General features: G+C 48.5%; 1 protein-coding gene across 1 annotated transcript in view; it reads left to right on the top strand.

Annotated features, from left to right (window-relative positions):
- Positions 1 to 26,539, top strand: part of PTRH1 (peptidyl-tRNA hydrolase 1 homolog) — an 87,017-nt gene that overhangs the window by 25,601 nt on the left and 34,877 nt on the right. Inside the window, exon 2 of the mRNA XM_086924935.1 lies at positions 3,631 to 3,850. Within this exon, the coding sequence (XP_086781061.1) occupies positions 3,631 to 3,850 (220 nt within the window). The remainder of the gene's footprint in view (positions 1 to 3,630; positions 3,851 to 26,539) is intronic.

Raw genomic sequence — 26,539 nt, 5'->3', positions numbered from 1 at the left:
ATCATTGGAACGTAGGTGGCGTAGGAATTACAAAGCTGATGCCCGTAGTATTTATAAAGCAGCCCGCAGGCAGTACCACGCCTCAATTAAATCGGCGAAAAAAGCTTACTTCTTAGAGGCAATAGCCTCCTCTGAAAATGGACAGAAAGACATATTTAAGATTGTAAACAGTTTCACAAACCCTAGAGCACTTTTACAGGAAATTCCCCCTTCCCTACCTCTCTGCAACTCCATTGCTATTTAGTTCGAAAAGAAAATTCTAGACATTGTTAAGGGTTTTCCCAACCGATATTGACTTCCTCAGATAAGGAAAGGGTGGAGCTAAGCAGGGAGAATAATTTTAACACAACCTGTTTTAACGTATTTGCCCCCATTTCCTTAGAGGAGTCGCATCAGGCCATCCTATCTCGCAAATCTGGATCTCCCTTTGACCCCTGTCCTCCTTCGTTCCTAAGAGCTTTGGTCAAAGAGGTAAACCCTATTATTAATGGCATCATCAACTCGTCACTTGTCACAGCTGAGATTCCCCGTGACTGGAAATTAGCAGCTGTTAAGCCCCTTCAGAAAAAATCTTTACCTGATCCGGCCATTCTTTCTAACTTGCGTCCGATTTCATTGCTCCCATTGGTGTTTAAGCTGACCGAATCTTTTGTTAACAAACAACTCACGAAATTCCTAGAAGATAACATCTTGCACGCCAACCAATCAGGCTTTAGGTAAACACTCTACAGAATCCGCCCTCCTGTTTACGGCAGAGACCCTACGAACCGCTATGGACCTAGGAAAGAAGGCCGTCTTGAAATTACTCGACCTATCGGCGGCCTTCGATACGGTCTCACACACTATCTTGGTTGACCGCCTACTTAACTCAGGGATAGGAGGAGTAGTGCTGACTTGGTTCAAAAATGTCCTCAGCCAAAGACGTCAAGTCACGGTACTGGGAGAATGTAACTCTGAAGAAAAATCCATCAGTACAGGGGTCCCTCAGGGCTCTAGTCTGAGCCCGGTACTCATCAATCTATATATGGTCCCCCTGATTGAGCTTATCTCCTCTTACCAGATCAGCACAATATCTTACGCTGATGATACGCAGCTTATCCTGGTACTGGACAGGGAGCTGCCTGAAGCTGAAGAAAATCTTAAAAACTGCCTCACTGCCACATTTGAGTGGATGAAGATCAACCATCTCAAATGCAATTCGGGGAAAACTGAAATCTTGCCATTCGGTCCCCAAAATTTGTTTTCTCCCAAACAGTGGTGGCCTGAAGATGCTGAAGCCCCTCCCAATACCATCTCCTCTGTCCGTAATTTGGGCGTTAAGTTTAATGACTTATTGTCATTCAAGCAACAAGCAATTGGCGTGGCTGGCACATGCTTCCATATCATCAGAACTCTTAGGATATTTTTTGACCTTCTCCCATTGTCAACAAGGAAAACGGTAGCGGTGGCGCTCATAACATCAAGACTGGACTACTGCAACAGCCTGCATGCGGGAGCAAATAAATCTGTGCTCCACAGGCCGCAGATGATCCAGCATGCCACCGCTCGCCTGGTCCTTGAGTGGCCCAGAAAGTCATCTGCCTCGGCTGCACTTAATGCTCTTCATTGGCTTCCAATACATAAGCGTATTCTATTTAAAATGTTAGTCATCATTTTTAGAGCTTTTCATTTACAAGGGCCCAGGTATCTGTCAAAAGGCTTTAAACGCTACTTACCCGTTCGGAGTTTGAGGTCCTCTAACCAGAATTTATTAGTAACCCCAAAATTCAGGCCTGTTACCAAAGGTGGGAAATCTCTTGCTGTCTTGGGTTCCAGAGCATGGAACAAATTGCCACCTCAGCTTCGGCAAATCTCAACAGAATCCCACTTAAGGAAAGCCCTGAAGACCTGGGTTTTCTCTCTTACTGATGCTGCTTGTAAAGCTCTAGTGTAAAGGGTGTAGTGTCCTTCGAACTGCTTCAGCTAACCGACCTGTTCCATCTGGGCTGGTATTAAGCGCCAAGATGCTCCTTGGAGTGGTAGTAGCGCTATAGAAATGTATTTTACATTACATTACATTACCTGATCATAAATACAGGAGGTCTACCTAATCATGGACAGAAGAGGTTTACCTGATCACCCACACATGAGGTTTAGCTGATCTGATCGTGGGCACAGGAGATTGTCCTGATTATGGACACCTGAGGTTTTCCTCATTATGGATGCAGGAGACTTATCTGATCATCAAGACCGAAGGGTTACCTGATCATTGAGACAGGAGGTTTACCTGATCATTCACACTGGAGGTTTTCAATGATCATCGAGACGAGATTTTCCTGATCATGGAGACAGGACTCTTACCTGATCATAAACACATGAATTTTACCTCATCATCCATGCAGGAAGATTACCTGGTCATCGACACAGGAGGTTTATTTGATCACCAACACAAGAGGTTTTCATTCTCATGGACTCAGGAGGTTTACCTGATCATGGACACAAGAGGTTTTCCTGATGATTGACAGAAGCGGCTTACCTAATCAACATTCCTGTGAGCTGTAGCTGAGTCGTTCAGTAGCAGAAAGATCATTGATTCGGTCTAAGCACGACAAATGAGGTCTGAAAGTAAGGGAGCATGGCCCAAAGGTAGAAAAGAATCCTTCATTGTGCTGGCTCATGTTGTTTGTAACAGACGCTGTAGCTGTACACGTGATGCTTCTTGGACATGCTTCCAAAACAGAAGGGCATCTGCAGACTACTGGATGGCTCGATGCCGGGATCTAGCCAAGTAGCTCGAGAGTTGACAGAGATAAGGCGAGCCTTCTAGTAAGAGAAACCTCACTGAGTCCTATTACCAATTTTAATTAGTTTAAGATTATTTCCTCTGTGGTTTTATTTGAGGTCCCTACCTCAATTGTTTTCTATGGGAAGGTGTTGTAGTACCAGTAGTTGACCATGTGTGGTGCTGGATTTTCTCCAGCTCGGAGCTGAAGTCATTTGCTGCTGTTTCGGGTCCCCTTTTGGCTTCAGTAACATTAGAAGTGCAGTTTGGAAATAGCATTGGGCTTACTTTTTTGTGGATGGATGCATGTTCCTCTGTGAACCTTTCTCTAACCTATTTTTACTCCTCCCTAAAACCTTCTGTCTTAGAAGTAAGAAGTTCCCCTTTTTCCAGACTCCCTCGGCCCCTCCCACATACACTGCTAAGTAGTAAACTTACGTGGCTGAAAATATCCCCATAGAATGGACAGAAGAGATGGAGGGGGAGAGGTACACTTAAAGGTTTGTGAATAATTTAGCAGAACTATTGTAGTACATCTAAACATACAGCACCGTGCAGTTTGTGAATAGGCCTCGGAGGATGTTGGCATAAGTGAACTGCTGATGCTGTGCTGAACCTTTCTCTGTTTGTGGGAAGCGTGCACGCTTGTGGCTGTGCTGATCAGGGCCAGTATGTAGAAGGTTGCATGTACTGCTGGCTGCCATGCACTTCCTTATGTGTTAGTCAAGGTGTACTTTTGCTGCTTTACTGAACCTGTTCTGCAAATGACTAAAGGTTTTAATACTGTAGCTCTTCTGTGTTTAAACTTAAACAAAGCTATTCCCTATACAAAATACAAAACTATTGGCTTTGTCAACACTCCCTTCCAGGTTGCCGGACTGGGGAACTATGGCATGGGTGGAACCCGGCACAGCGTGGGTATGGCTGTACTCCAGCAGCTGGCACACAGGCTGAACGTTGCTGACCAGTGGAAAGTGGACAAGCGGTGCCAAGCAGATGTGGTCATAGCCACCCTGGGCCACACACGCCTGGTACTACTCAAGCCCCGGAGACTGATGAACATTAACGGCCGGAGTGTGGCCAGCGCTGGTGAGTGGTTTTGGGTCAATTGCTGACAACTGTACAGTTTGCTTCAATGAAGCAGGTTTTGAGTTAATAAATAAGGCACCTGGTGTCTGTTTCTTGATTTAATAAAAAACAAGAGCATGAAAATGCACCCTCTCCCTTAAAGCTTCCAGTTGGATCTTTTGTCCAGTTCTTGCCATGGTGAGTGGTCATCGGACGGCATCTCATGTGGGTTCTGTCATTTCCACTGACTCTTGGGTGCTGTTGTAACCAAAAGGTTAGCTAAGATTCACCTTGTACACCTGACTGTCCAGTAGTAGCATGGATGAGGGGTCAGGGCTTACTCCAGGAGGTGGTGGTAGGTTTAGAACTCACACACAGGGTGACACAGTAATGTCCACTCAGTCTTATGTCTTTTATATTTCGATAGCCCTTTGTAGAATTTTCAGATACAAAATATGACGTAGGAATTCTCGCCTTGGCATGAAACAACACACATAACACAGGCCCCACCCAAAACCCGTTTTGTGACCACTGACCTACGTTCTTAATCCCCTATCGTGTGTCCTCCCCCCATCACCCCTGGCCTTTAATCCGCCTCGTTTGGGGACTTGCTGGGGAAAATGTTTCTCCATGCATAACACCCAAGGTGCGAAGTCTGTTTGGGCAAGTTAGCTCCCTATTACCCGCATTTAAATTAGTTAAGACTGGATAACCATCCTGTTAAATGTATGTGTTTCACACTTCAAACGACGCCGTTCTTCTCATGAGCAGGAAGACGGCAGACCTTGAGGATCCAAAGTTCAGGAGTTGGCTTTCGTGCCTTGCCCCACAGACCTAAAATGGTTTGTTTGGCAGCCAGGGGCAATTCCCTTTAAGGGAGTGTAATTGTTCGGTGTTCTGCATTGGTGTCTCTACGATGACTGCCAGTGGGTTGTTCTCTGTGTCACTGCACTCAATACTCCATGACCCCCAGAACTCCTCCACACTCAACAGGAACACGCTGTTCGATTGCATGTGTGTCTGTAGATACGCATGCTAACCATACTCCTGCAATTTAGTGTTGGGTTCGGAGTTGTGCAGCTTTGTTTTATTTAAAGAAGTCTTTCGAGTCACGAGGTAGAGTAGCTCCTCCTCTTGTTGATAATGCATGTGGGCTTCATCTTCTTTGTTAGTCTTCTCTCCACTGTTGGGTTTGGCCGTGTGTGCCTCTCTTACGGATTGATGCTGCTGGAAAATGAGTTGCAGATCAAGCAGCCGATCATTGGCCCATTGCCAATTCCCAACTCTTACTCACTTACGAAAGGGCCCACTGGGATGAAATAGAAGAACTGCTGAAGCATCACAACAAAAGGGGTCAAAAATGTGTTTCCGACGATCAGGCCATCACTAATAATTCCATCAGATGTGCTTTAGATGCAGCAGCCGCAGCCGCTAGGGGAATCCGTCCTAGCATACTGCTCAGGAGACCTGCCGGGCTCCGGTGCTCAGGCTTCAAACCCGTGGTTCAACAGGCCGCCTTGAACAAGCCTTTTGACAAAGAACATTTATGTGGCCTTCAGGTGGACTCCACATTAGACAAAATGAAGGAAGATACTGATAAGGTGAAGGCTATGGGTTCCCTATAAACATCTACACTTCGTGGCTCTTTTCGCCCTCCGGCTACAAGCGTCGATTCAAATCCATCTCCACAGATGCCTCCACGTCTCAGCAGAAGCAGAGCCAATCCACTCACCCTAAAGGGTTTTACAGAAGTTCCTTCGGGGTAATAACAAAGGAAGAGGCAGAGATGCTTCCAGACGTGGAGCGGCCTCCGCTCCCAAGCAGTGACTGCCCCATCCTTCCCCCTGAGCACACAACACCTGTCGCAGGAAGACTACAGTCCTTTCACCCGGTCTGGGAAACCATTCCAACAGACCCGTGGGTACTAGCCATTATCCAAGATGGCTGCTGTGTGGTGCTCATTACCACACCACCCAACATCCCATCTCGCAATCACAGGTTATCACAAGATCACTCAACGCTTCTTGGAAAGAGGTCCAATAGAACCAGTTCCTCTTCATCAAAAAGGCACAGGAGTGTACTCCCTCTGCTTTTTAATCCCAAAGAAGAATGGGTCACTGAGACCAATCCTTGATCTCCGACCTCTCAACTATTACATCCTATCAGAACACTTTCACATGGTCACTCTACAAGACGTCATTCCACTTCTAGAAATTGGCGACTTCTTGGCCACTCTGGACCTAAAGGACGCCTACTTCCATATACCTATTCATCCTCTCATCGCAAATGCCTCATGTTTGTGATGGCAGAAAAACACTGCCAATACAAGGCTCTCCCCTTCGGAGTCACTACCGTACCAATGCTCTTCACAAAGTGCCAAGCAGTAGCAGTAGCAGACCTACATCGACGAAATATTCATGTGTTCCCATAATTGGACTATTGGCTAATCAAAGCCAACACCCCCAGGGATGTATGACATTACAACGCATGCTTTTACCACGCATGCTTTTACATCGCAAGTTTTACAACGCATGCCTTTACAACGCATAGTGTTGAGGGGTGCTGGATAGTGAATAGTTTAATTTACTATTCCAACTCCATTCCCCGTGGATAGCAGGGAAGTGGAGAAGTGTGGCTCAATGGTTAGAGGAGGCAGACCTGGAAGCAGAGGTCAGCCTGGGACCAGGGTTCAATTCCCGGCTCGGCGGGGTCTTGAGTCCTAAAATGTCCATGGACTCGACAATTCTCGCTCCGGTGCCTACTTGATTCACGGGTTCACACTCTGCGACTCTGGGCAATAGCTTGCTTAATCTCCACAACGGCCCCTCGCGGTGGGATGCCTGGCTTTCACCTTGCGGATACCCTGCCAGGGTTATCTCACAGGGGAATACCAGGACGGGTTCCCTAAGCAAGCGCTTAGAAACCGCTCGGTGATTTGCGCTATATAAATTCCTGTACATTTACATTTACATTTACAAGGTGTTGGATAGTAAATTAAATCTATTCCCTATCCTAGAGCGCCCCCCAGCGCAATGCGCTGTAATGGTTTGCGTTGTAAAAGTTGCGATGTAAAGGCACTGCGTGGTAAAAGTTTCATTGTAAAGGATGTTTCCCCACCCCCAGCAGTGTCAGCGTCAGCAAAACATAAAGCTGACACACCTGCTCCACAAATGGGGTTCACCATCAATATCCCAAAATCTCACCTTCAATCCCTTCAACTTCAAACATACTTAGGAGCGATGCTCAACACAGAGTTGGGACTAGCTTATACCAATCCCGCTTGGAGACAGAGCTTTCAGACACTTCTACTTCAATTTCAGCCAAACAAAACCCTCACAGTTTGGACTGTCATGCATCTACTGGGTGTGATGACATCGTTCATTGTCATAGTTCCCAACGCAAGACCACACATGCGCCCACTACAGCTGTGTGTTTCTCGTCAATGGTCTCAATGACAGGGTCACCTCCAGGATCTAGTATTGATAGACCGCCAAACTCACCGCTCTCTGCAATGGTGGAATCCCAATAATTTGTTGAAGGGGCGGCCATCTCCGGACCCCGTTCCTCAAATGTAAATGTAAATGTATAGGCATTTATATAGCGCACTACTTACCCGTAGGGTCCCAAGGCGCTTCGACCGCTGCGAAACCCTTCCTGGTTTCCCTGAGAGATGGTCCCTTAATGGGTATCTCCAGGGTGAGACCAGGCATCCCCGGCGGTCTGGTGGGGCCGTTAGTGAAGATGAGGCAAGCTAATGCCCAGAGTTGCCGAGTGTGATCGCTGATCAGAGTGGGCACCGAGGCCAGAGAATTATCGAGTCCGCTGACCCTGGTCCAGAAACCTGCCGCGCCGGGAATCGAACCCTGGTCCCGGGCCGTCCTCTGCTCCTCGGGTCTGCCGCCTCTAACCAGTGAGCCACACTACTTCACAAATTACTCTAACAATAAGACACTTCATAGACGCGTTGGGTGCACAGCTCAAAAACCACTCCATACAAGGCCTTTGGGCCATTCATCAACAACTTGGAACTTCAGGCAATATTCCTTGCACGGAAAGCATGCCTTCCCCCTCTCTCTCACATGGTTTTCCTAGTGCGGACGGACAATATGACACCCATGTACTATCTACAAAAACAGGGGACACGGTCTTCACAGTTGTCACACCTCTCTCAGACCATATGGAACTGGGCTCTTCACCCTCACATGAATTTGTTCGGCAAATATCTGCCGGGGACGGACAACCATCTTGTGTGCCGGCTCAGCATGACGAACCAACAGACACATGAACGAGAACTCAACCCACTAGTTCTGCGTCCCTACTTTCAAAAGTGGGGAGCACCTCACATAGACATGTTCCCCACAGCCAAAAACACAAAATGACCCAACTTTGCGTCCTGGTTCCCAAATCCACTATCCAAAGGCCTCGCACTATGTAAGAGTTTGTCAGGGATATTTGCCTACGCTTTTCCACCTTTCCCTCTCATTCCAGTTCTCATTCGGAAACTCGGGCAAACATCTCTCACACTGATCCTTGTAGCTCCCTCATGGCACATCAGCCCTGGTGCACACCACGAGTAGATCTCTCAGTAGTCCTGCATGAGAAGCTCCCTAACGGGCCGGACCTTCTCACTCAGGATCAAGGACAAATAAGACACCCAGACGCCAAGATGCTCAACCTAATGATTCGGCTCCTGAGGTCTTAGACTTTGTTTATTTAAACGTACCCGCAGAAGGCATGGATATTCTTAAGCAGGCACGCAGACCCACATCTAGAGCCTGTTACGCTGCAAAATGGAAACATTTTGTTTACTATTGCCAACCTAAACACATTAACCCTATCAAAGCCACTGTACAGGACATTATTTGGCACACACTTCCATTTGATTGCATCTTGCTGTAATAGCCGCCGATCTCCAAAGTAGACAGAATCTTTCACTCTTCAAAATCCCAGGCATTGAAGCCTTCGTGGAAGGACTCAAATGAGTCGCATCGTGTTTCCCTGGTACCTTCCTGGAACCTGAACATGGGTCCATCCTTTGAGCCTTTGCACTGGTGCTCACTACAATTTCGATCAAGTAAAGTGGCATTTCAGGTTTCCATTACCTCTCTCAGGCATGTTGTTGAGCTTCAGGCGTTAACCTCAGAGGAACCATTTGAATAAATACATAAAGATAAATTGGTACTTCGGACTAATCCAAAATTCATTCGAAAGGTAGTTTCTCAGTTTCATCTCAATCAATCCATCGAGCTACCTCTCTTTTTCGCTAACCCTGATTCTGTGGCAGAAATAGCTCTTCATACCCTAAATGTAAAAAGAGCACTCATTTTCTATATAGCTGTAACTGAAACTTTCAGAAAAGCAAAGCAACTCTTTGTAGCCTTTTCTCCACCTCATAAAGGCAATCCTATATTCAAGTCAGGCACAGTCAGATGGATAGTAAAATGCATTCAAACTTGCTATATTAAAGGCCTTCACCTATAACTCCCAGAGCACCCTCTACTCGTAAAAAGAGAGCAACTATGACCTTTTTTTAGGAACCACCTCCATAGCTGAAATTTGTAAAGCAGCTACATGATCTACACCACATAATTGATTAAACACTGCTGCGTAGATCTGTTAGCAAGACAATGTAGGTCAGGGAGAGCTATATACCCTTTTTCAAACTACCGCAAATCCCACACGCGAGCCACGGCTACTTAGGAGGGACTGCTTTACCGTGTGTGCAGAGCATGTGTATCTACAGCACTCATCAGCGAATGGAATATGTTACTTACCCTGTAAGCATCTGTCGTGGCATGTAGTGCTGTAGATTCACTAGCGCCCTCCCTCTTTCCCGGATGCTTGTGGCTGTTGCAGTTATGTTTTGCATACTTCTCTTGTCATCAACATCTTTATTCTGACACTTTCCTCGCACTCCTTTCTCACCTACCTGTGGGAAAACAATCTAACAATGGAGTCGTTGCCCAGGCGCACTATCACCGAAAGGAGGAGTAACTCTGCCGTATGACTCGAAAGACTTCTTCGGAGAAAAACATGTTGCACAACTCCGTAACCATGGTGGCAGGAGTATGCAGAGAATGTGAATCTACAGCACTACATGCCACGAACAGATGCTTACAGAGCAAGTAACATAATCCATATGCGGAATGGTACCTGGTTCCCCACATTGTTTCCCACACAGCTCGATGCATGTTATGTCTAATGTGGTTCATTTTACAGGGGTGCATTGACAGAGATAAAGGATTTTGTATAATGTTTCACAACATAGTGCATGGTGTGCAAAATTATTCTCTCATGTGTAGACCTCCTCCCAGAGTTTCTGATCTATTGTGACACCTCGATCTTTTGCGTATTGTGTCTGTTAGGAAAATTCAACCGTGGACAAATGCAAGTTAAAAATAGCATACAATTTACAGACTAGGGGCCTGATTCACAGAACTAATCTGAGACAAAATCCTAAACTTTCTACTTTTGGTATTCACAGAAGGCATTTAGTAGTAGTAAAGTTAGGACTCCTAACTTTACTACTACTAAATGCCGTCTGTGAATACCAAAAGTAGTAAGTTTAACCAAAAGTAGTAAGTGCCTTCTGTGAATACCAAAAGTAGTAAGTTTAGGATTTTGTCTCAGATTAGTTCTGTGAATCGTGCCCTCGATGTTGGATCGAAGCAAAGGCCTGAAGGATTTTTTTGAAGGGTGTGAGTGGTCGCATGGGTCTATTGCTTATGCAAGTTTGTGTGACCATTTGCCGGATTTATAGATAATGGACTCCGTCCCTCTCTGGGATCCCGTACATCGCCTTGATGCCTACTAATGATCTGAGGGCATTGATACGATAAGTCGCAAAGACAGAAAACTTCTTGCGCACTCCAGATCTGAAAGCCTTTTCTGTCAAGATTCAGGGAGAAATCAGAATTTCCCACTACTGAGGTCATGGGAGATGGGAGAGAAGTGAGGCCTGAGTGTCGCTCCAAATAGTCCCATGTGCCGCCCTGGTTACTGTGGAGATGTGAAGGTTTCGGCACTGCTGTCGCTTTCGGGGCCACAGGATCTCCCCTAGTGGGCTGGATGTTTAGTTATGAACTATGAAACACCATATCTGGTCAGTTCCCCCTCGCGACCATTCGATAACATAGTGCAACTGTGCCTCGTTATCTTAATGGTGTATGTCTGAGGTGCCCAGTGCGCTCTCTTGTGTGAGAGTCGGCTTACTCATCTGCTTAATCTCGTTCCCTCCGCCCCCACACTCTTGTAGTTGTAGGATCTCGCCCTTCAACAGGGGAAGAGGGAGGTCTGGGAAAACACAAAATGTTCTGGAGTATCGTCATTTTAAATGGCGCTATTCTTTCTAGCCAGGATAGAGCGTGCTTTCACCATGAGTTCAGGAGGACTTTGTTTGTCTTAAGTACAATTTTGAAATTACTCCTGACGCGCTCATAGAGGTCAGGGGTTAATGGAATCCACACATATGTGAGGTCCTTAGATGACTAGCAAAAGTTGTCTCCGCTCTTAGAGTATCAGCAAGCTTTGTGTTACCTGGCCAATATTAGACCTTGCAATTAACAGAAATTAATTTGGAAAAACCAGCTTGGTTTTAGTACTCCTTTAGAAGGGAAATTGGCTTGTGAAGGGATTGGTGAGGCGTTATAAGGGTTGGGCAGAGTGCCTGGACTGGTGGGCAGAGTGCCTGGAGAGGTGGGGTGCCTGGAGAGGTGGGGTGCCTGGAGAGGTGGGGTGCCTGAAGAGGTGGGGTGCCTGGAGAGGTGGGCTGCCTGGAGAGGTGGGGTGCCTGAAGAGGTGGGGTGCCTGGAGAGGTGGGCTGCCTGGAGAGGTGGGCTGCCTGGAGAGGGGGGTGCCTGGAGGGGTGGGCAGCGTGCTTAGACGGGTGGGCAGAGTGCCTGGAGAGGTGGGGTGCCTGGAGAGGTGGGGTGCCTGGACAGGTGGGGTGCCTGGACAGGTGGGGTGCCTGGAGAGGTGGGGTGCCTGGAGAGGGGGGTGCCTGGAGGGGTGGGCAGCGTGCTTAGACGGGTGGGCAGAGTGCCTGGAGAGGTGGGGTGCCTGGAGAGGTGGGGTGCCTGGAGAGGTGGGGTGCCTGGAGAGGTGGGGTGTCTGGAGGGGTGGGCAGAGTGCCTGGACAGGTGGGGTGCCTGGAGAGGTGGGGTGCCTGGAGAGGTGGGGTGCCTGGAGAGGGGGGGTGTCTGGAGGGGTGGGCAGAGTGCTTGGTTAGGTGGTGTGCCTGGACGGGTGGACAGAGTGCCTGGAGAGGTGGGGTGCCTGGAGAGATGGGCAGTGTTGGACTTGGCCCTCTTGGCAGGGTCATCCCTGAACTTTTTGCCTTCCTCCAATATTCTCTCTGACCTTTTTTTGTTGTTTTAATCACTCTGGGCACTTTACCACCGCTGACCAGGGTTAAAGTGCATATGCTCTCCCTACTGTAAAGTGTACCTGTAATTGATTTCCATGATTGGCTCATTTGATTAGTTATGCTAGTGAGTTCCTGGTTCCCTGCGTGATACTTTCCTAAGGTAGTTAGGGTTGCGTAGGTGGTACTTACCTTTTACCGGTGGGTACTGGCTGTGTGCTACATGATTATTTGGTGCTACAATTGTTCTAGTTCTAAAAGTGCTTATTCCTGACAGTGGTCCATGTGGCCCTGTCCCATGTATATAATCCCTTGTAAATATTGCCCGTGACAGTTGGCACAATGTACAACCTGTGATTGTGATTCTGATGTGTTCTGATAAGACAAAGGCTATTTTTATATAACCTTGTGTGGAGTTCCTTTTGTGGGGGGCCTGGGATGTTGTTGCTGGGGGGTGCGTGAGCAAATGCTTTACACATCGCCTCTGAGATAAGCCTGACTGCTTGTGCCAAGCTACCAAGAGGGTGTGCAGGGGTTATATTGGCGGGTGACTTCCTTGCCCTGACGTAGATTGGTGGTTTCTGCCTGGCTTTGACGCAAGCCTCAGCCAACCAAAAATACCAATTTCTAACAGGCAGAGTACCTGGAGGGGTGGGCTCAGTGCCTGGAGGGGTGTGGTTCCACTTTGAAGCATAAGAGACTAACACCCACAAACTGGATATTCCAGCATTATTGTAGTGTGTAGTATTTTTCTTTCTGTGTAATAAAGTGCTTGTCTTTTATAAAGAGAAGCACTGTGCTAGACAATTGGACAGTTATCTAATTGCGTTGTTGGGGTGGTGTTGAGTGATGAGCCAGAGTAACCTCACACAAACCTCCTGAGACACTTGTGACTGCTCGCTACCTCCCTGAGAAGCCTGTGACTGCTCGCTACCTCCCTGAGACGCTTGTGACAGCTCGCTACCTCCCTGAGACGCTTGTGACAGCTCGCTACCTCCCTGAGACGCTTGTGACTGCTCGCTACCTCACTGAGATGCCTGTGACTGCTTGCTACCTCCCTGAGAAGCCTGCGACTGCTGGCTACCTCCCTGAGAAGCCTGCGACTACTCGCTACCTCCCTGAGAAGCCTGTGACTGCTCGCTACCTCCCTGAGAAGCCTGTGACTGCTCGCTACCTCCCTGAGACGCTTGTGACAGCTCGCTACCTCCCTGAGACGCTTGTGACTGCTCGCTACCTCACTGAGATGCCTGTGACTGCTTGCTACCTCCCTGAGAAGCCTGCGACTGCTGGCTACCTCCCTGAGAAGCCTGCGACTGCTCGCTACCTCCCTGAGAAGCCTGTGACTGCTCGCTACCTCCCTGAGAAGCCTGCGACTGCTCGCTACCTCCCTGAGAAGCCTGTGTCTGCTCGCTACCTCCCTGAGAAGCCTGCGACTGCTCGCTACCTCCCCGAGAAGCCTGCGACTGCTTGCTACCTCCCTGAGAAGCCTGTGGCTGCTCGCTACCTCTCTGAGAAGCCTGTGACTGCTCGCTAACTCCCTGAGAAGCCTGTGACTGCTCGCTACCTCCCTGAGACGCTTGTGACTGCTCGCTACCTCACTGAGATGCCTGTGACTGTTTGCTATCTCCCTGAGAAGCCTGCGACTGCTCGCTACCTCCCTGAGAAGCCTGTGACTGCTCGCTACCTCCCTGAGAATTCTGTGACTGCTCGCTACCTCCCTGAGAAGCCTGCGACTGCTCGCTACCTCCCTAAGAAGCCTGCGACTGCTCACTACCTTACTGAGAAGCCTGTGGCTGCTCGCTACCTCCCTGAGACGCTTGTGACTGTTCACTACCTCACTGAGATGCCTGTGGCTGCTCGCTACCTCTCTGAGAAACCTGTGACTGCTCGCTACCTCCCTGAGAAGCCTGCAACTGCTCGCTACCTCCCTAAGAAGCCTGTGACTGCTCGCTACCTCCCTGAGAAGCCTGTGACTGCTCGCTACCTCCCTGAGAAGCCAGTGACGCTCACCATAGCTGCCACTGAGATTCCACTACTGAAAGGGTTGTACTTGGCCCGGTTTACAGAGCCACAGTCGGACAGACCGCTGGACAGTGGAGGCGAATGACTCCGGGCCTCACAGCTGTGTCCCAGTAGCCCCTGCCCAGACAGTGCCCTCCTGAGCATGGTGTTGCAACTTCCCCGCAACACTGAACCTCTCGGCTTACGATGCCCGTCTCCCCTTCTATCCCACTTCTAACATGCTGAGTAGGGCTTTTAGAAATATCCAAGGCCCCTTGCCTCTTGTTTGCCCACTGGGTAGGATTCTCTATTGTTCTACAGAGCAGGGTTGTCTCCTGGACCATGCTGCAAAGGGGGCTCTGATTGTACATAAACCTTCCTGCACCTGCTTCCCCTCATAGGACCTTTGATGTTATATAAACCCTACCCCCACTCCACAGTGCTTAACGTCACGTGATATGGTGTACACGACCTGTCATTCTTCCTTGGCCTGCAAGGCCTTAGGTGGTATATCGGACGTGTCCTTTGTGCTTTGCATTTTACATAAGGCCGCCCCTCATCTTGCCGTACAGGACCTCAGTAGGTATATAAGGATGCCCGTACTCTGCTGCATAGGGCTTCAGAGTATCCGTAGGACCTGCCCTTCTCCAGCCCCCCTTGGCGGCACCAGGGGCTAAGATGGTATATATAGGACTAGTTATACCTTCTATACCAAGCCATTCGGGATGTTCTTATGGTATATAAATCTGATTGCTCCCTCTGCCCCATTTCCCTGCTGTATGGGGTCTTTGAAGGTATATATGATCTATTGCCCAGCTTTTCTACTCCGCGTCCTGGACAATGAGTAAAATGTAGTGTTTTACCTCTACTGTTACTCTCGACCCATGGATGCAGTGGGTCCTCTGAGGGTTTACAAGTTACTCTTTAAAAATACCTGCCTGGTAGCCCTAACGTTTTATGTGGATGCCAGCTGATATGATGAAAAAACGGAAAAATTAAGAAGTTCTGGGGCTCTATTTACCCTCACTTTTTCAATTCAATTCAATATTTATTAAGATTTGGAACTCCGATGGGGTTCACATACTCTTTCTTAAACCCTAAGAGAGTGCTCCTGTGCACCTCACAGGCTGTAGCATGCCCCTTACTAGCGGTGCAGGAGGGAACTCGATGAAGCAGGCACTAGGGGGCGCCCTTCGTGGTTGAGAGTTCTTTAAAGTACAAGGATTCTTTCTCCTTAGGTCGACGGGAGGGGTCTGGATTCATCCGATTCAGTTGGGCCCTATAGTCTGTGTAAAATTCTGTGTCAGCGGGGGCCGTGGCTACGAGCCAAGCATGGAGGACGTGAACTGAGCCAGCTCAGTCCCATGCCCTGAACATATGCTGAATATCCTGTGAACCCTGTTCCAACTGGACACCCGCCTTCGCCCCATTGCTTATGATAGCCTAAGGGATCGGCGGCAGCAACTGTGGAGGTGATCCCGGCTCCTGAAACGTGAGGAGCCCTGCCGGGAACTGAGCGGCCTTGCTGAACATCGGAAGCAGCGGTCTGGCGTAGGGGAGGAGCTGATCCTGGTGCGACGCAAGGGCCAAGCCATCGACACGGCGTCCGGAACTGTGTGCACCGCTTCCCGCTAAGAGCTTGAAGGATGACATCTGAACCCCACGGAATAACCACGCAGGGTTGCGAGCGAAGACGGAGTGCAGCGGGTTCCAAGAAAGCCACCGCAGGGAGCCGTGACTCGGGTGAAAAAAACGCTATACGCAGACCCGCGACACAGGATCTACTGGAGAGACAATCACAGTAAGCGGCACCGGGAGGAGAGACGGGGGAAGCAATAACATGGAGAGAGCTCGGGGGGAGCCGGGCCGACTCCCGAGCGCCGGACCGGGAAGGGTGAACACCCAGGCTCTCGGCGCAGGAAACGACGGGCGCCATTTTGTAAAGCGCTGCAGCGGATCGCAGCACGCATGAGCTCCACTGAGTACCCCCACCTGCCCGGGAGCGATTGTTTTTTTTATTTTTTTTTATTGAGTTTTCATTTGGCAGCAGTACATAACATAGCAAAACAATACAGCAGACAAAGAGAGCCTAGTAGAATGCTACTCAGCTCAGCACTTATTACTACAGTATCAAGAAAGAGATACTAAAACCTCTCACGTTCCAGTCCATTTTGCAATTGGAGACCATAATTTGCGACCGAATGTTTTCTTAGTGATACCTTTCATTTTATATAATGCAGCTTCTAAATAATACATTGATAATAGCTTAGATCGCCACATGATAAAATTAGGTGGCTCTTCATCAAGCCAGCCTGATGTTATGCAAAAACGGTATGCGGACATACAGACAAACACAAATCCTATGTCCGTATCGGAAGTCACATTTGCCACATTTTCATCACATCCAAAAATAACCATTGATGCTGTTAGCTTGACTTGGATGAACAGTTCAGCAGCCAGAAAATGCTCTATCTCCGCGATAAATCGCACCAATTTCGGGCAATCAAAGAACATGCGTACAGCTTCAGCCCCATATAAATTGCAGCGGCTGCAATTTGTCCCACGCCCGTCACTCCATTTTGCTAGCTTTCCTGGTGTGTAGTAAAGCCTGAAGACGGACATAAAATGATGGCTGATGAGTGGCCCATTCAGTAAAACATTTCTGGCAATTACTAAACTTCTCTCTATATTTACTTTGGGTATTCAGTTTATTCTGTCATTTAGTCGCTATGGCCTCCTGGTCATCCTCCCTTTGTTCCAAGATTAGTTGATACAGAGGCCCTATTCTTTGTCGCTTTTTAATTGCTTCGAGAATATCAATACTCCCCAAAAAAATTCAAGAATTTGAAATTTTCTGTAAACAGAAGCTGCGTACCTGAAGATATTTAAACAAATCAGCGCGAGGTATATGATAAGTATTCATTAAATAATCAAACGAAACAAAATCATTGCCTATGAATAGATACCCCAGCTTCCTAATACCTAGAGTGTTCCAGTTATACATTACCCCGTCATTAAATATCTCTGGGAGAATAGAGCAATTCTGTAAAGGAGTATACCGATTTAGATTGGTACTGAGCCGAAATGTCTTTTTGATAGATCGCCAAATCAAAAAAGCTGTTTCTACTGTCTTAAATTTGTTTTTTTTAATAATAACTCGGCTCTATTATCCAATTTAGACACTGCTTAGCCTCTGTGCCCAGAAGCATTTCATAGATTGACGGAGATAAAAATTCCTCCGTGAAGACTTCCGGTAATAAAAGGACATCCATATCTTGCATTATTGCCATTCAGTGATACAATTGGAAGTTTGGAATGCCCCACCCCCTCTATCACGAGGTAGTTCGCAGTGTTTCAGTGCTCTCCTAGCACGGTGATACCCCCATAAAAATCTAGAACACATTCTCTCTATACGTGCAAAGTACCCTGAGGATATTAACAGAGGTATAGCACGAAAAATATACAAAAACTTAGCAAAGATTAACATTTTAATCACGTTGCTGCGGCCGAGTAAAGATAACTTCAAATTATTAACTCTTTCTAAAGTTCTGTTTGAGGACATGATTACAGGATCCAAATTAATATGAATGATATCCTCAAAGGTGGCTGTGATTTTGATCCCGAGATACGCGGCCTCTTTATCTATTTTCATATTCTCAGGGCGCCCTACCGCCGAATGTATAAGCTGAGTTTTATCGATATTCAGCTTATAACCTGATAGCCGACTTTACAATAATAGGCAATGCTGTTACCACGACAATATCGTCGGCATAGACTTTTGACTCTCAGCTATTTAGCTGTGCTGGTTTGATTGCAGGATTCCCTTCCAAGTTTCTTATGAATGGGTCAATATACAGAGCGAATAGCAAGGGGGAACAGGGGCAGCCCTGTCTCGTCCCCCTTGCTATTCGCACCGGCCCTGACAATGAGCCAGAAATCCGGATGACCGCTGTCTGCTGAACATAGAGTGTTTGCGTTGCTTTGATGACCTCTGCAGGAATCCCCATCTTTCCCAGCACAGACCACAGGAAGGGCCAATTGACAGTGTCGAATGCCTTTTCGGCGTCCAACAGGGCCACCCCAACCGGGGAACCAGTCCCCTGCGCCCAATCCAGCAGGGATATTATTTGCCTGACGTGGTCAGTAGTACCTCTACCGTGTATGAAGCCGTGTTGTCTTATGGAGACAAGCCCCACCATTAAATAATTTAGCCAATTGGCGATCAACTTCGAATATGCCCGGGAGCGATTGAACGACGAAGGTGTGTTGGGGCAACGAGGTCAGGATTCAAGCAAGCCGGGCCGACGACGGCTGAAATGCCAGAAACCGGTCCCCGGAAGCTTGTCTCCTTTCTAGTGAAGAATTGGCTTGGTAGTTTGGTCTGCCCTGTTCCCATAATGCACTGGGCCAGGGACAGACTAATTTGCATATAGCCAGGTTCTGAGCTGGGATGGTGCAGTGAGCTAAATAACGGTGATGGATCAAGCCCTGATCTTTGGACTGGGTAAGAGTGGTCTGCTTAATTCAGACACTCTGTTCATCACCACCCCCTTTTCTGAATCGTTTTTGGCCACTATAGGTGTGGCAGGGTATACTCAGACATGAGTCCCTTGCTCATTGCACCATCAGGATTCAAGCAAGCCGGGCCGACGGCGGCTGAAATGCCAGAAACCGGTCCCCGGAAGCTTGTCTCCTTTCTGGTGAAGAATTGGCTTGGTAGTTTGGTCTGCCCTGTTCCCATGATGCACTGGGCCAGGGACAGACTAATTTGCATATAGCCAGGTTCTGAGCTAGGATGGTGCAGTGAGCTAAATAACGGTGATGGATCAAGCCCTGATCTTTGGACTGGGTAAGAGTGGTCTGCTTAATTCAGACACTCTGTTCATCACCACCCCCTTTTCTGAATCGTTTTTGGCCACTATAGGTGTGGCAGGGTATACTCAGACATGAGTCCCTTGCTCACTGCACCATCAGGTTTCAAGCAAGCCGGGCCGACGGCGGCTGAAATGCCAGAAACCCGTCCCCGGAAGCTTGTCTCCTTTCTGGTGAAGAATTGGCTTGGTAGTTTGGTCTACCCTGTTCCCATGATGCACTGGGCCAGGGACAGACTAATTTGCATATAGCCAGGTTCTGAGCTGGGATGGTGCAGTGAGCTAAATAACGGTGATGGATCAAGCCCTGATCTTTGGACTGGGTAAGAGTGGTCTGCTTAATTCAGACACTCTGTTCATCACCACCCCCTTTTCTGAATCGTTTTTGGCCACTATAGGTGTGGCAGGCTATACTCAGACATGAGTCCCTTGCTCACTGCACCATCAGGATTCAAGCAAGCCGGGCCGACGACGGCTGAAATGCCAGAAACCGGTCGCCGGAAGCTTGTCTCCTTTCTGGTGAAGAATTGGCTTGGTAGTTTGGTCTGCCCTGTTCCCATGATGCACTGGGCCCGGGCCAGACTAATTTGCATATAGCCAGGTTCTGAGCTGGGATGGTGCAGTGAGCTAAATAACGGTGATGGATCAAGCCCTGATCTTTGGACTGGGTAAGAGTGGTCTGCTTAATTCAGACACTCTGTTCATCACCACCCCCTTTTCTGAATCGTTTTGGCCACTATAGGTGTGGCAGGGTATACTCAGACATGAGTCCCTTGCTCACTGCACCATCAGGATTCAAGCAAGCCGCGCCGACGACGGCTGAAATGCCAGAAACCGGTCCCCGGAAGCTTGTCTCCTTTCTGGTGAAGAATTGGCTTGGTAGTTTGGTCTGCCCTGTTCCCATGATGCACTGGGCCAGGGACAGACTAATTTGCATATAGACAGGTTCTGAGCTGTGATGGTGCAGTGAGCTAAATAACGGTGATGGATCAAGCCCTGATCTTTGGACTGGGTAAGAGTGGTCTGCTTAATTCAGACACTGTGTTCATCACCACCCCCTTTTCTGAATCGTTTTTGGCCACTATAGGTGTGGCAGGGTATACTCAGACATAAGTCCCTTGCTCACTGCACCATCAGGATTCAAGCAAGCCGGGCCGACGACGGCTGAAATGCCAGAAACCGGTCCCCGGAAGCTTGTCTCCTTTCTGGTGAAGAATTGGCTTGGTAGTTTGGTCTGCCCTGTTCCTATGATGCACTGGGCCAGGGACAGACTAATTTGCATATAGCCAGTTTCTGAGCTGGGATGGTGCAGTGAGCCTAATAACGGTGATGGATCAAGCCCTGATCTTTGGACTGGGTAAGAGTGGTCTGCTTAATTCAGACACTCTGTTCATCACCACCCCCTTTTCTGAAACGACAATATCGTCGGCGTAGACTTTTGACTCTCAGCTATTTAGCTGTGCTGTTTTGATTGCAGGATTCCCTTCCAAGTTTCTTATGAATGGGTCAATATACAGAGCGAATAGCAAGGGGGAACAGGGGCAGCCCTGTCTCGTCCCCCTTGCTAATCGCACCGGCCCTGACAATGAGCCAGAAATCCGGATGACCGCTGTCTGCTGAACATAGAGTGTTTGCGTTGCTTTGATGACCTCTGCAGGAATCCCCATCTTTCCCAGCACAGACCACAGGAAGGGCCAATTGACACTGTTGAACGCCTTTTCGGCGTCCAACAGGACCACCCCAACCGGGGAACCAGTCCCCTGCGCCCAATCCAGCAGGGATATTATTCGCCTGACGTGGTCAGTAGTACCTCTACCATGTATGAAGCCGTGTTGTCTTATGGAGACAAGCCCCACCATTAAATCATTTAGCCAATTGGCGATCAACTTCGAATATGCCCGGGAGCGATTGAACGACGAAGGTGTGCTGGGGCAACGAGGTCCCTTTGGACAAGACAAGGGGATGTACCGATACCCTATTTAACACGACGGAGGGGGTCATACTGCTCATACCCATAAAGTGCATACAGCATATTGACTGGTGCCCCCTACGGATTCACCACTAGATGGCGGCCCACCACCTGATCGGGGGCCTGCAGGGATAGAGCTGCCACACAATACATACGCCCTGATCATAGAGGAGATGGAGACACGTAGCCCTCGTACTGAAGGGTGGATACAAGCACAACACCTGGGCTGCGACGGCGCTGGGAGCCGTACCGGGGTAACCCTCCCCACTCTCCTCCTGGCCAGACACAGGGGACACTGGACCACCACACGAGACGTGTGTGGTATAGAGACAGTCTGAATAGTACGCGTGCACATGCGCCCACGGCTACTGACACTACTGGATCGGCCTCACGCAACGTACTTTGAGCACCAGCCCTCCCAACAGATAGAGGCAGTGCATGAATAGCACTGACACCACCACAGTGGGAAACCGAGCATTTTCACGAGAAATCAGAGCACGGCGCCACTCCCACACGCAATCATGTGTAGAAACAGGCTCAAGCAACAGGACCCTGTGGCGAACGCCGAACTACAATCTACTGGTTCTGAGGACCCACTGGCCTCTTCCAACAACGAAATCATACCGCCGAAGGGCAAGGACACACAAGAGGCTAAATTAGACCATATTTTAACGGAAACACGGGCCTCCAGGGAACCACTGGAATCACGGATGGATGCAATGGCAACAGGCATGTCACTCCTGAAGGCCGACCACAACAAACTAGCGGAGAAAGTCACAGAGCATAAACTTGCATTGGACGATCTGATTCCACAACAAACAGAGCACTCAACGAAACTGGAGAACATGGAACGGCAGCTTAAGTCTTAGATAGATATAGTGGATGAGGCGGTAGGGCGCTCACGCCGAAACAATGTTCGCATATTGGGCGTTCCGGAACGCAGCGAGGGGAGAAACCCCACACAGTTTGTGGAAGACTGGCTGAAGACAGTGGCGGGGCCTACGGACCTTACTCCCCTATACAGTGTGGAGCGGACGCACAGAATGCCTCCGAAGCCGCCAAGACCGGGGGCTCCACCGCGATCTCTGATTGCACGCCTACTACATTATAAGGACAGAGACTCGTTGCTCAGGGCGGCCAGGGAGAAAGCTCCTTTGAAATTTGAAAACAAAACGATAGCTATCTATCTAGATTTCACCCCGGCAGTCCAAAAGACTAGATCGACTTTTCTGGGAGTAAAATGCAAGCTACGAGACCGTAATCTGGAGTATGCACTCCTTTTCCCAGCCGCCTAAAAATTATGCACGGAAACAACTTATTTTTTCGACTTCCCTGAGGAGGCTTTGGAGTGGCTGGAAGTAGCACTAACACCGCTGCACACGCAAGACCCCATGGAGAAAGACCAGTAAGAGGGACCATCTTGCCAAGGAGAAATACAGGCCACAGCACGGGACATCTTCAAGGAGAAATCTAGTGCAAAGGACGGAGGACACCGGGCAGACTGAGATCGAATTCAACGGTAACTTTGCTTACGACGGATGCGCTGCCAGCGCATGATGCCAGAGACAAAACGGACATGGGCAGCAACTCAGACTCTCACACGGAACTGTCAGGCTCTGTCACTAGTTTGCAATTGTTCCCGAAAATCACTGCACAAGTGGCGAACGACTTCTAATTGTAACTACTGAAGACATCAGTTGGTAACGTATGATGCTGATGTGTAAAGGCGGAGGTCGGCAAGCAGGGAACAGGGTACTTTTTAGGCAAAGAGTCAATCTTTGTACCTGTCAGCGGATACCTAGTGAGTGAGTGCGTCTGACCACACCCCCCAGGGCGCAGGCACGATTTTGTTTACTTGTTGCCCACGTTGGGCGCTGATGTTTGGTCCCCGGATCTTTTCAGATGGCGACCTTAAGGTTAGAGAGTTTAATACAATAAGGGCACTTACGACTCCTACTTACATACACTGCACGAAAATTGGACTGGGTTTGACATATGTAACGGACACACCCTGCCATGGAGAATCCTAGCACATATAAGATGTGCACCTGGAATGTACGGGGTATGGGATCAGTACACAAGAGGCATAGAAATCTAGCACAACTGAACCGGAGACAGGTGAATATAGCATACCTCCAAGAGACCCGCCTTAATGGTGCAGAGAACGCTAAACTACATAAGAAATGGAAAGGCCAATTGTTTGCCACTACTTACTCCGCGAGAGGGGCAGCTGTATGGCTCAAAAACTCCGTTCCCTTCAAAATGATAGAGCAACTAGTGGATAGATATGTGTTTGTGCGGGGGACATTGGACGGTTCCACCATTGTAATCGGCAGTATATACGCGCCGAACACAGATCAGATGTCGTTCCTCACCACACTTAGCAGGGTGCTAGCTGAATGGTCGGAATATGACTGGGTAATAGGGGGAGACTATAATGCAGTCCTGGACATATCCCTCGACTGGTCCCACCCCCCACTACATGCAACAGAGAGTAGGAAACAGGCGGAAGCACTAACACAATGGGCAGATGGTTGGGATTTGACTGATATATGGAGGAGCAAAAACTTGCTGCACAGGGAATATACCTTCTATTCTCCATCTCATAAGTTACACACTAGAATAGATCGAATCTTTTGCTCTAGGACCTTGTTGGGGTCTATGGTGACTGCTGAGCATATGGGGAAGACGTTTTCCGACCACAACCCGGTAGAAATCACAATGCCCTGGGGTAGGATCCCAACTCCAATACCAACATGGCGCCTATCGCCGGAACTACTAGAGGATATGGTTTTTAGATCCACACTATCAGATGCTATCACACACTATTTCACCATGAATACTGACACAGCAAGCTCGAGACAGATTGAATGGGACGCCTTTAAAGTGTCCATACGAGGCATTGCGATGAGTACGAAAGTGGGCATGAGGTACACAGTAATGGAAAGACTTAAGGAGGAAGAGGGGAGGCTGGCAATGCTAGAGAGCGAGGCAGCGGGTACGAATGAACAGCTCACGCAATTACAGGAGGCACACATCCAACACGCTGAATTGTTTGAACAGTTGAGAATACTAGACTATAGAGAATACACATGCAGACAACATGCCCAAGCTGATAGATCGGGTCCCTTAATGGTACAATTGGTACGAGATGCACCCATATATACCCCCATATTGGAAGTGAATGACCAACAAGGTGCGCCGTTTAAGACACAACTTGACATAAACACTACATTCCAGGAATATTATGAGGCACTATATGGGCCGCATCCGCAATTATCGGAGGAGCAATATGAGTCCTTTATGACGGACCTCACTATGCCACAGCTCACGGCGGATCAGAGTAAAGAATTAGCCCGCCCCATTACGATTGCAGAAATAAAGCAGGCGATCCAGGCACTACCGCGGGGTAAAACCCCCGGGACTGACGGCCTACCGGCTGAGTTCTATGGGACTTATATAGACCTACTTGCATCACATTTACACGTACTATATCTAGAGTCACTGAACTCTAATGGGCTTCCGCCTACGACACTGCAGGCGCTGATAGTCTCACTTTTATAATCTGGTAGGGATGGGCTCCACCTAGCAAACTACAGGCCACTCTCACTACTAAACACGGACTACAAGATCCTTAGTAAGTTCTTGGCGGCGAGGTTGGCCCCCTATATCCCACACTTAATACACTCGGACCAATGCGGCTTTGTGCCCGGTCGGAGTACGGTGATGAACCAACGGAGGCTCAGCCAGATAATGCTTCATGAAGACGCGGCAAACGGTGCGGAGGGCTGCATATCTTTAGACCTGAAGCAGGCGTTTGACTCCCTTAGATCGGATTATATGTTTGCAACATTCAGTAGATTCGGACTCCCGCCCGAGTTCATAGCATGGGTGGTTCTGTTATATACACATCCAACTGCCCGGATACGCACCAATAAATGTATTTCCGGACCTCTGAGTATAGAGAAAGGTACTAGACAGGGTTGTCCGCTGTCGCCCCTACTGTTCATCTTAGCATTAGAACCACTATTACATAAACTCCAGACTTTTGCGCAGCACAAAGGAATACGGAGGAATACAGTGACACATGTGGTGTCGGCTTATGCGGACGACATAATACTATACCTAAGGGACATGAGGGACTGTCTTGACCCAATACTGGAAATATTTGAGAAATTTCAGGTAATATCAGGCCTTACGATAAATGACGCTAAGTCATATGGTTATTGTTTTCGCGCCACAGGAGAGAACGCACAACTGCGGTTTCCCCCATATCGTTTGCAGATCTCAGCGACGACCTTCAAATACTTAGGGATACAAATATACAGAGAGACGAAAGACATGCTAGATGGAAACCTGGGTAGAGCGATTACCGCCCTAAAGACACAAGTGCAATTTTGGAACCCACTGCCACTGTCGGTGGCCGGAAGGGTGGCCATCTCTAAAATGGTACTTCTACCCCATCTCATTTATTTCTTTATGAATTTACCACTTCTGATTCCCACAAGTACATTTAAAACACTAAACACTATATTGACAGAACTGGTGTGGGGCTCGGGTAGAAGACGCATTAGCCTCGCCAAACTACAGCTACCGACTGCCCAAGGGGGTATGGGAGTCCCAGATATGATGGCTTATGGGTACGCTTGCCAACTGCAATGGCTAGCTTACTGGCTAGCAGGCCGCAACCTTCATGAGATAAATATGACCGAACCGATAGAGCAAACGGCGCCATTCATAAACTATTGCTACCAAAAATTAAAATCCCCAGTTCAACACCACTCCTGCTTAGACTTGCTATTAGTTGCTGGAGGAAGGCAGTGAAGTATACGAATGCGGCGACCTCCTATGCACCCACAATACCCCTGTTAGGGATTCACCTTGGAACAAGTGCACTAACAGAACGCAAACTAACTGATTGACATGACGCAGGCGTCATGCAAGTGGGAGACCTGTTTGCGGATAGCACTATCATGACATATGCGGACGTTAACTGAACGCATCAGACTCCTGAGAGGTTCTTTCTCTTATACGCCAGAGTTAAACATTACATTACATTGACCTGGGCACCAACTGGTACGGAGCCGCCCACAAACTCGTTGCTTACTATGCAGTATTTAATGGGGGCAGGTAGCCACGTGACAAAATGGATAACGAATGGCATCAGAACTGGCAAGGCAATCTCGCTCCAACACACCCGTGAACGATGGGAGGGAGACGTAGGAAGGGAATTTAGAGACAAAGAGTGGGAAAGAATTTTGAAATTCCCTAAAAATGTTTCGAGGAACCCAAAATTTAAATTTATACAGCTGATTATTATACATAGGGCGTACCTTACTCCGCACCGGATACATGCCATGTTTCCCGATGCTGCAGACACGTGCCCCCGATGTAGGGCTGATGACGCACAACTGATACACATGCTATGGGACTGGCCAAAGTTAGGGTACTACTGGACAACAGTACCCGAAAAACTGATCAGGGTGGCACCAGCAAGACCATACACC

The sequence above is a fragment of the Lissotriton vulgaris genome, chromosome 5 (genome assembly GCF_964263255.1).
Source record: "Lissotriton vulgaris chromosome 5, aLisVul1.2, whole genome shotgun sequence".
In the NCBI taxonomy this organism is placed as follows: Eukaryota; Metazoa; Chordata; class Amphibia; order Caudata; family Salamandridae; genus Lissotriton; species Lissotriton vulgaris.
The sequence above is the reverse complement of the archived record's forward strand: the minus strand, read 5'-3'. Positions and strand labels throughout refer to the sequence as shown.